General features: G+C 42.3%; 1 protein-coding gene across 1 annotated transcript; it reads left to right on the top strand.

The window, feature by feature from the left end:
• Positions 1-3779: 3779 nt before the first annotated feature.
• On the top strand, positions 3780-10048 carry rad51 (RAD51 recombinase). The gene is made up of 9 exons (XM_030782100.1): positions 3780-3860; positions 4150-4287; positions 4628-4745; positions 5813-5904; positions 6217-6311; positions 6778-6891; positions 7160-7289; positions 9470-9591; positions 9925-10048. Exons 1-9 carry the CDS (start codon positions 3780-3782, stop codon positions 10046-10048), a joined length of 1014 nt encoding a protein of 337 aa, XP_030637960.1.
• Positions 10049-11679: the final 1631 nt, after the last annotated feature.

Raw genomic sequence — 11679 nt, 5'->3', positions numbered from 1 at the left:
AATTTTTGAAGAGTGTCATCAAAGACATTTTTGACCTTTGCCCTCCTCAGTTCCCCCTGGTATTGTTGTGATAGTGATTTACTTCATGGGGGCGTATGGTGAACAGATCATCTACACTGAAAACGAGAATACTGCCAGAATGTGAGTGCAGAAACACACCCCCATTTCTCCAGCCATTCTGTGACTGATCCAAGATTTTTAATGGCCAAGGTGTCATGACAAAAATTAACTGGTTTCTTAAGGTTGCTCCCTGAATTTAACTCCTCCTTTGAGTTTAACATGAATGTTTTGAATCTGATTATCTGTCTCACTGTTAAATATGTCTCAACACAGATTTACCTTTATCAGATCTCCCTTTAAAACAAACTCACAAGTTAACTATTCAAGCAAAAAAATGCAACACAAGACAGCATTGTTAACTGTAAAAAAAAAGGTATAAATTCTTTTGTGAAAAAAAGAATTTAGTCCAAATGAATCTAAGACTCAGCCATTGTACTCTCTCTTCTGCACCAGGTGCTGGATTCTGAACAAAAACGTCCACTATGTGGTCAACATTGGCTATTATGCTCTGGTCTTCCTCTTCACCTTCACCACCTTCATCATCATGATTCACTGGCTCCTCCTCCTCAGGCAGAAAAAAGTGGGGACCAAGGGAGGTGTGAATGAAAAAGGACAGATCAATAAAAACGGAGTCTCAGATGTCATCACTGTGATGGGCCTGTGTTGCATTCTGGGAATCACCTGGAGTTTTGCTTTCTTCAGCCATGGACCACTACGCCTGCCATCTTACTACATCTTTACCATTCTCAACTCTTTCCAAGGTGAGAAAGAGACAGACAGAGAGAGAGAGAGAGAGAGAGAGAGGTGAATACCGAAAAGGTGCAAGATAATCAAGCCATCCCTCTCCAGTGAGGTCCCCCAAAACAAAACAGTCAAAATACTCCCATTTCAGACTTGTTTACTTCTGCACCAATCCCTGATAGTCATTACTTCAAATTGTGTATGCCTCTGAGTTAGCATTGGGTAAAGTGACTTTGGATCACATCCAACTCCGTATGAGTCCAAGTGCCTTCTCAGAGCTAAAGGTGGGCATACAGTGTGCGATTTTGGGCTGTCCCAGACGAAAGATGACAAAAAACATGGCTCCAAAGTGGTGGTCCAATGTCGCACTGTGAAAGAGGTTCAAAGATAGCTGTTGTAACGGTTTTATGACCAAAGATAGCCTGGGACAAAATTCTGACAGTGTCAAAAATTTAGGATGACCGTCTTACAATGTGACTGCTGCTACAACCTACATTTACTAACCAGCTAACTACCAACGTTACATCTACTAACGCTGATGACGTTTTATTCTTGTATACTGACTTGCGTCGTAGCCTACGGTTCAGTGGATGTTATCATCGTACAGTCTACATACATCAAACTTGATGTTGTACCCAAGTTTATCTGATCCATGTCGCACAGTGTGGCTTGCAATAAACTTACAAGATTGCTGAAACCTCACAGTCTGTAGGCACCTTAAGACAAGGATTTCCTCACCAACTGACACCAAACACACCTCATGCACCCAGGAGTCTGCACTGATGACCAGTTTAGTAGATTATGGCTTGATAATATAAATGATTGAGAATTGAATTCAGAATGTATGTAAAATATACTCTCTATTCATTTGTATTCACAGGTCTCCTGTTGTTCATATATTACTACAACACCAGCAAGCTTGTCGGGGAACCTGGGGCTTCCTCTGTTAGCAGCTCTGCAGACACAGAACACACCCAAATGGAAAACCCATACAGCAACCCCAAACTGTCCTTAAATCCGGACTCCCAACTCCAAACCACCTAAAACCTGGATGCAGGAAGCTAACTACTTTCATTTTGTGGATTTAAACAGTTTTATGTCACTGAGAAATAAATACTTTTGTAATTTAATAAGTAAAAATATACAGAGGTTCTCTAATACAGTTCACAGTGGTAGAAGCACTGAAGGGTAATGTTTTATAACTCTTCATGTTCTATGTAGAAAACTATAACTATACACTATATTATTTTAAAAGCACATAACACCCTATCTGTAGATTTGTTCCTGACAACAGTAAAATATCTTTATCTTGCTGTTAACTGATTTATATAATACAGAGCAGATGCTAAAAAATGATTACAGTCAGTGATTATGGATTACAATGCTCAATATTCATCTGCGGGATGTTTAGTTCTTACTGTAGTATGATATACTGATATTTGTAGACGTTTTAGTAGAGTGTGTAGTGTAACGCGTGTTCCAGTTCTATTCCTGTAGCACTATGTAAGACGAGTAATCAGTTGTAGCTTGGGGTATGGAAATATGTGACATTAGAATAATCTGCTGTTTTTTGTTTGTTTGTTTTCCATAAATCTTGGTATGTTAATTTCACAGTTGTAAACTTCTAAATTCATATTATTAAAGGAAAATTCATTTACACTCTATTTTTCTAAGTTTTTCTATGGCCATTTTGCAGTGTTGCTGTCCCTAAAGTTAGCATGATTCTGTGTGTGGCCCTTTAAAACATATTTGTGGTACGTCATGACGTAATGACTCACTGTTTATTCACGACGTCGAGCGGGAAAATTTCATTCTCGTCCAAAGACAACTTGGGTAAGTTTTCCAGCTGGAAAATAACTATACTGACATTTGCGTTAACTGACAGTCCAAATAGGCACCGTGATTTAAATGTGATAAACGTGCGTGTCAGTTATACAGTTTAGCTACAATCTGTAATTTAACTGCCTGAAAAAGCATATAGTGAAATAGCTTTTCAGTGACAATTAGAAAACCAACCAGTGCAGCCCATTAATGTTAAAGTAAGACAGAATAATTACATTTGTCGTGTGTACAAGTGAATGTTTTTTTTTTTGTGTACATTTTCGGGGGGTTGTAGGCCTTGCATAACTTGATACCTAGCTTGTTGAGGCTAACACCAGCTTATATCACAACACATTTAGCCTGTTGGCCTGCCCTTTCGGCGAGACGTTCAGTAAACAATTCGTCAGTTATATTACGGTAAATGACAAAGCGATTCTGATAGCAAGACAACTCGACTCGACTTGCGATGATATGTAATAACTTTACCTTGACTATCGTGATGTGTTACCTAAGATGACAGCCTATGTAAGAAATCGCTAGCTGGTCTAACGACAGCTTCCTCTCCACAACTGATCACTTAAACCACTACAGCAGAAATAGAAAACTGAGCTCAGAACGGCGTGAAATCTTTCTGCCAAATACATCGTTGCTAATGCGTTTGCAGGGGTTGTTGTTGACTCCGTCGTTGGTAGCTATCATTTTGGTCACATAGTTATGAGTTAGCCCCTTAATTCAGTGTTATTTAAGCACGAGAAGCATGTGTATTGGATTTGTTTTTAAGTGTGTAACGGTTTCGCACACGGTTGAAACATCTGCATTCCACAAACGCACGAAAAGACATTGAACACGCAGCAGTTTTTTGTTTTAAGAGTCCAGCTTCTGGTTTAGGTTCGGGTCAGCCCACATACGGATGGTTCTGTGTGTATGACTGCGGATAAGGATTGTCCGTAACACCAGTGTTCTATTAATGTCATGTCATCGTGCAGAGCTTTTCGTGTCCAATTCTGCACTCACACATAAACTTTGTACAGCCAGCTCAGTACATATACACACATGAGTTTCAGCATCCAGCTCTAAGCTCACACACACACAAACTGACCCTTAAACAAACCATGACTTCGCCTGTGTGTGTGTGTTTGTCTAGCGCTGAGGAGACGATGGCCATGCAGAGTGCAGCCAGAGAGGAGACGGAGGTGGAGGAGGAGAGCTTTGGGCCTCAGCAGCTCAGTAGACTGGAGGTACAACACACACAGTTTTTGATACCTTAACTGTGCACACACACCTTCTACATTCATCTCTCTTCTCTTATTCAACTCAAACACATAGCGCTTTCACCAAGTCACACCAATTATTTTTTTATTTGTTTGTACTGTGAGACAATAGGTAATTAAGTTCACCTGGTGTAATATCATGCTGTCCTTTAACTGCTTTGAAACCCTCTTGTGTGTCATGTGGAAGCCTAACTGAACTTCATTATTTCACTTCATCTCTCTCTCTCTCTCTCTCTCTCTCTCTCTCTCTCTGCAGCAGTGTGGTATCAGTGCGAGTGACGTTAAGAAACTGGAAGAGGCGGGGTTTCACACCGTTGAGGCTGTAGCCTATGCCCCAAAGAAGGAGCTACTCAACATTAAAGGCATCAGTGAGGCTAAAGCTGATAAAATTCTGGTAAACAAAAAACAACACCTTTCCTGCCAGTTGGGGGTTTGAGAGGGGGGCGGTGAGTAACAAATTGGAGCTGCAGGACAGGCTTAGGAGAGCATCCCTAATGTTTTGTACACTGATCTGCTCATTGACACTGATATCAGAAATGTTTATTTGGTTTGGATACATGAAAGATTATGCTAACCATGAGCGGCGGACGAAACAAATCACAGCTCCTTACCCATGATCTCTTTTAACCTAGGTACAGTGTGCCATTTAAAACTGTGTAATCTGAACTCCTAGCACTGAGATAGCACTGAGATTAGGAGATTGTTAATCTGATGTGCTCTGCAATTGTTATCAGACTGAAGCAGCTAAACTGGTTCCAATGGGTTTCACCACGGCAACAGAGTTCCATCAGCGCAGATCTGAGATTATCCAGATCACAACTGGCTCAAAAGAGCTGGACAAACTGCTGCAGGGTGAGTTTACAAACATCTCTCTCACCCTGTTTACCAACCACTGTGACTCTGTCTACGAAACACTGTCATTCTGTTTATCAACCACTGTGACTCTGTCTACCAGACACCATCATTCTCTTTACCAACCACTGTGACTCTGTCTACCAGACACCATCACTCTCTTTACCAACCACTGTGACTCTGTCTACCAGACACCATCACTCTCTTTACCAACCACTGTGACTCTGTCTACCAGACACCATCACTCTCTTTACCAACCACTGTGACTGTCTCCCAGACACCATCACTCTCTTTACCAACCACTGTGACTCTGTCTACCAGACACCGTCACTCTCTTTACCAACCAGTGTGACTCTGTCTACCAGACACCATCACTCTCTTTACCAGACACCATCACTCTCTTTACCAGACACCATCACTCTGTTTACCAACCACTGTGACTCTGTCTACCAGACACCGTCACTCTCTTTACCAGACACCGTGACTCTGTCTACCAGACACCATCACTCTCTTTACCAGACACCATCACTCTGTTAACCAGACACCATCACTCTCTTTACCAGACACCGTGACTCTGTCTACCAGACACCATCACTCTCTTTACCAGACACCATCACTCTCTTTACCAGACACCATCACTCTGTTAACCAGACACCATCACTCTCTTTACCAACCACTGTGACTCTGTCTACCAGACACCATCACTCTCTTTACCAACCACTGTGACTCTGTTTACCAACCACGGTCACTCTGTTTACCAGACACCATCACTCTGTTTACCAGACACCATCACTCTGTTTACCAAACACTATGACCCTGTTTACAAACCACTCTACTCTACTTACCTCACTTCTCTGGGTAAATGTGGTAAGAAACAGGTGAGTGTGGTAACCATGTGCTGTTTATCAGCTGTGTGGTTGATGTTTGTTGGTAATGATCATTGTTGCTGTTTTTGTTGTTGTTGTTTTTTGTTGTTTCTGGATTGAAGTTTGGTTGATATTGATGATTGATGTTTGTCTGTTTGTTTGATGTTTGTTTGATTGGTGTTTGTTGTTGTTTCTGTACAGGAGGGATTGAAACTGGCTCCATCACAGAGATGTTCGGAGAGTTTCGCACAGGGAAGACCCAGTTATGTCACACCCTCGCAGTCACCTGCCAGGTACTCATCTGTGCCCCTCCCCCCGCTTCTTATCATCTCTCCCTATCTCTGACTTTAACGCACACAGGTACTTTTTCGTGTCTGTCTTGGATGGTTTTATAAAATTCTTATGCTACGGCGCAATTAGAAATTATATAACTGTTTGCCTGCACTCTCTCAAGTACACATGTACAATAATGTCTGTTTCATCGCAACAGAGTGTATTTCACAGAAACATCTGCACCTAGACACTTTTTTTTCCTCTTGCAGTGCCAGCTATGTGCATCACTAAACTCTGTGTGTGTGTGTGCGCGTGTGTGTGTGTGTGGTCAGTTGCCAATAGACCAGGGCGGCGGTGAGGGGAAGGCCATGTATATTGACACAGAAGGGACCTTCCGGCCTGAGAGGCTCTTGGCTGTAGCTGAGAGGTGAGTTTCTCCAACGCTATCAGCATTACAGCTTCCACAGACAGATGTGGGTGGGTTTTTTTTATTTTTCAAAGAAAAATGTGAAATTCCCCAAAATTTTGATTAATAAACTGATTTAAGCAAAATGAATTATGAGTTCATCATAACAGTAGAATGTGTGGAAGGTCGTATCAAATAAAACTGTGAATCTGTGCTGTCAAATTACATGCTAAATCATTTCCCACACACACAAGCGTCATACGCAAAACACGAAAATAACATTACAAAGTCTTTACTTCCCGTATTTACTTCTAACTAGTATCAGAAATTACAGAGCGGCGTGAGGTGGAGGGTGTCCAGGTGTGTGTGTTCACACACCGTCTCTGTCAGAATTATAGACTAATTATCAATAGTAATGTCTGTATAAGCTGTAGGCCAACTGTAGACTATTGGTCATCAGTTCTGTGTGTGTATGTGTGTGTGTAAGGTATGGCTTGGTGGGCAGTGACGTGCTGGATAACGTGGCCTATGCCAGGGCCTTTAACACTGATCACCAGACCCAGCTGCTGTACCAGGCTTCAGCTATGATGGCCGAGTCACGGTAAGCATGTGGAATCTGCTTCACCAGTTGGGTTTAAAGCCATGTTTTCACTCTGCTTCATATACCAGTACTGATAAACTTTCAGTGAATGGGCAGTAATGTTGAATGCATGTGCCTAATGATTGCTTTTTTAATCCTGTGTGTGTGTGCGTGTGTGTGTGTGTGCGTGTGTGTGTGTGTGCGTGTGTGTGTGTGTGCGTGTGTGTGTGTGTGTGCGTGTGTGTGTGTGTGCGTGTGTGTGTGTGTGTGTGTGTGTGTGTGTGTGTAGGTATGCTCTGCTGATTGTGGACAGTGCCACTGCACTCTACAGGACTGATTACTCAGGCAGAGGAGAACTCTCAGCTCGCCAGGGTCACCTGGGACGCTTCCTTCGCATGCTGTTACGTCTTGCTGACGAGGTAAATCTATGTGACAAATGCTGTTACCTCTCACTGACCAGGTAAATCTATGTGACACATGCTGTTACATCTCACTGAAGAGGTAAATCTGTGAGACACATGCTGTTACATCTCACTGACGAGGTAAATCTATGTGACACATGCTGTTACGTCTCACTGAAGAGGTAAATCTATGTGACACATGCTGTTACCTCTCACTGACGAGGTAAATCTGTGAGACACATGCTGTTACATCTCACTGACGAGGTAAATCTATGTGACACATGCTGTTACGTCTCACTGAAGAGGTAAATCTATGTGACACATGCTGTTACCTCTCACTGACGAGGTAAATCTGTGAGACACATGCTGTTACGTCTCACTGAAGAGGTAAATCTATGTGACACATGCTGTTACGTCTCACTGAAGAGGTAAATCTATGTGACACATGCTGTTACCTCTCACTGACGAGGTAAATCTATGTGACACATGCTGTTACCTCTCACTGACGAGGTGAACTGTGACACATGCTGTTACATCTCACTGACGAGGTAAATCTATGTGACACATGCTGTTACGACTCACTGACGAGGTAAATCTATGTGACACATGCTGTTACGACTCACTGACGAGGTAAATCTGTGTGACACATGCTGTTACGACTCACTGACGAGGTAAATCTACGTGACACATGCTGTTACATCTCACTGAAGAGGTAAATCTATGTGACACATGCTGTTACATCTCACTGAAGAGGTAAATCTGTGTGACACATGCTGTTACGACTCACTGACGAGGTAAATCTGTGTGACACATGCTGTTACGACTCACTGACGAGGTAAATCTACGTGACACATGCTGTTACATCTCACTGAAGAGGTAAATCTATGTGACACATGCTGTTACATCTCACTGAAGAGGTAAATCTATGTGACACATGCTGTTACGACTCACTGACGAGGTAAATCTATGTGACACATGCTGTTACGACTCACTGAAGAGGTAAATCTATGTGACACATGCTGTTACGACTCACTGACGAGGTAAATCTATGTGACAGGGTGCTCTGCTGTCGGCCGATAGAAACAGAGAAGCCGTCTATGACATCTCACTGTCTTTGGCCAAGACGCTGTCTCACCGTGTCTGGCTATGATGCTGCCTCACTATGTCTGACTATGACACTGTCTCTGGCTTTGACGCTGTCTCTCTGACTATTACCCCTTTTCCACTGCCCCGTTGCCGGGGCCTAATCGAGCACTGGGGCCGTGCTAAAAAGCTGGCACCGGCACGGCACCGCAGAATTGCTGGTCCTAAAATTTGGAACCGCCGACGTCAGAGGCTATGGAAATAAAAACCACGCGAGAACCAATCAGTTCAGCATTTGATGTATTTGGTACGTGACATTCTCTAGAGAGGCAGGAGTAACAAAAAAAAAGTCTGACCAAGGTAGCGGTAGGCTAAAGGCTATTTGTAACATGAAAATATGTATATGATTATAAGATGTATGGGCAACTGTTTGTGTCTACATCAACACGGGCTGTTGTTTACATGTTACATGATTGTCGGACCCAGAGTGGTAGAAAAAAAAAAACACTCTCCCAGCTCTGGCTGGTGCAAATAGACCACTGCAGACCTTCATTTAAACACTCGTTTAAACTTTTGAGCTAGGTGACAGACTTACTATTCTCATGAATTTTGCCCCCAGAGTGAAAAGTTATAGGGCAAAATTCGTGAGGTGTTTCGCTGTGTGGAAGCCCAGTGTAAAAGTAAATTTATAAAAAGCAAGCAGATGCGTTCTGTCTGACATTATTTTTTCCCCAGCGAAATTACCCAAACTTTCGTTACATAGCGTTCAGTTCCCAAACCTGTGGAAATGCGGACCGGTTCTCAAAAGGCACCAAAGCAGCACTGGCTCCGCATTGGCACAGGCACCAGCACCAGCACCATCCTGGTGGAAAAGAGCTATAAGACAGTGTCTTTTGTAACAGTCTGAATATGGAGCAGTTGAAGTTGAGGTTGTCTTTAGATGAGGGTCAGCCTGCATTTCTTCAGGTCGACCCTGCCAGAGGACTACTGAGTACCTTTTCTAATGTGATCGGTTTTTGATGTCTGGGAAAGCTGAACACACTGGCCACATCCTCTGTGATACTTAGAAAAATAAAATTGCACTCAACTTTTCTCATCTCTCTCTCTCTCTCTAGTTTGGAGTAGCTGTTGTCATCACCAATCAGGTGGTCGCACAGGTAGATGGGGCGGCCATGTTTTCTGCAGATCCTAAGAAGCCGATTGGTGGAAACATCTTAGCACACGCTTCCACCACCAGGTGAGAGCTGAGTGGTGAAATGAAAAACCCAGTCGTTAGCTCATTTATTTGTGCTTGGGCGTGTTTGTTGGTTATTGATGTTATCAGCCTATTCAAATGTTTATGCAAAATGTTCTTTTCAGTAAAATACTGCACAAGTCATAAAGTCTCAAATGACCTTTGCTGTCTGGCTGACCCATTTAAGTTTTGGTTATCTTGTAAATTTTATCTTGTGGACTAATGTGGACAGAGAGAGGGAGAGTGTTTCTGTGTGTGCCTGTGCATTATACAATGTCTTCAGGCATAAAGCTGCACTTTTAGATGAACTGTCTTTGTGTTTCTCTCTCTGTCCAGGCTGTACCTGAGGAAAGGCAGAGGAGAGACCCGGATCTGTAAGATTTATGACTCTCCCTGTTTACCTGAAGCAGAGGCCATGTTTGCCATTAATGCAGATGGAGTAGGAGACGCCAAAGACTGAGAGATCAACACACACACACCCCCTCAAAGACTGAACAAAATCCGCAACGTAAACTAAGATCTCCCACACAAACGCTCCGCGAGACCAAGCACTGTCTGATCTATTCAGCTGATCAGAACACCACTGCCCCCTGCTGGTAGCCCAAAGCTCCTGCATTCAGGGTTTGACCCAAGGCACAACTGAGCAGGACAGACTGCTAAAGCAGTGTGTTGGAAAGCAGACAAAGCAGGCTGAACTGAATCTTTCTTAAACACAGACATGTAGTCACTTTATTTTTCTTCGGGAGATGCCGTCTGCTCCAGAGGCTTGGTTCAGTGAGTTTGTGTAGTCTCTCTGCATTATTACGTTTCTCAGACTCTAGTACAAAAGGAAGGACTTACAGGTCTCCGCTTTTTCTTTTTTTCTGTAAATTTAACCTGAGTGAAATGGTGTTTAAAATGGGCAAAATGCTGTTTATCCTTGTGTGTGTCTGCTTGCCCTTGTCCTGGTTTCTTTTTGTTTGCTTTTTTTGGCTGAACTAAACCGTAACTTTGTGTACATATGACTGTCTTTATTAAAAGTGTTATGAAAAAAGGATAATGGTTTCTGTTTCGGCTCTGCTGTTTCAAGAAGAGCATAGGAATACATTTGATATTGATTCTAGTGCCTCCAGTCTTGCCCTGCGGAGTGTTAATCGACTATATCTCATACGACAGGTCTCGCCGGTGTTGTGGTAATAATAAAACTGTGACCTGATTAGTGTACAGCATTACTTTTGGCAGTTGGCAAAAAAGTCCAGTACGTTGGTGCTAGCTTTTGTTGTTGTACCGATGGTGTTCACTGCTTTTCCACCCTTGTGGCTTTTTTTCATGACCTTTCACTGACCTGATAACGAGTCGAATGCCCGCTAAAAGCAGTGGTGTGATACTGTGACCTGAGGTGCAGTGAAATAAAGGTGTTCATTGAGTGATTACTTTTATTGCAAATTTATAACAGTATGTAAGGGGAACACACACACACACTCACACAAACGGAGCATCTTACTGTGTAAAAAACACAGACTAATATTATGTTTTAATTTATTTCATGTACGTGTGGTAAAACACAGAAACCTGTTCAATTTTGACAGTTTTTTAGAAAACAAATCAAAGGAAATTCTGTTTTCCACACAGTATTTCAATTGGGACAATAAATTTCTTTTACCCTTTTTTACGGAATGGTAAAAAGTTTGTTTGACATCTTGGCCACTGGAATTCAGATCACAGACAGAGTTTCAGCATCACATGAAGACTCATTGAGACTGCAAAATCAGAGGTTTACTTCAGTGGAAAAATACATCTTCTGTTTAAATACTTAAATACATGAAAATGCAAAAAATAAAAACAAAACCCAAACACATTTTCCTTAAAAAAAAAAGAGAGAGGAAAAGAACTCCATGCTGACTGGAGTCGGTGTGAAAAGTACGTATGACAGAGAGCAAACTGGAAAAGATACTCATTTTCAGTTAGACTGGGTTTAGGCAGCTGTTAGCATTTCTAAGTGCATTTTTATCATTACTTCTCTCCTGTTGGATGTTTTCCATCAGGGGAGTATTTCCAAGTATTTGGGTTCGTGAACAGTTGTCAGCACAGATCAGTGGAACTAAAAAGACT

This window comes from Chanos chanos, chromosome 8, assembly GCF_902362185.1.
Source record: "Chanos chanos chromosome 8, fChaCha1.1, whole genome shotgun sequence".
In the NCBI taxonomy this organism is placed as follows: Eukaryota; Metazoa; Chordata; class Actinopteri; order Gonorynchiformes; family Chanidae; genus Chanos; species Chanos chanos.
The sequence above is the reverse complement of the archived record's forward strand: the minus strand, read 5'-3'. Positions and strand labels throughout refer to the sequence as shown.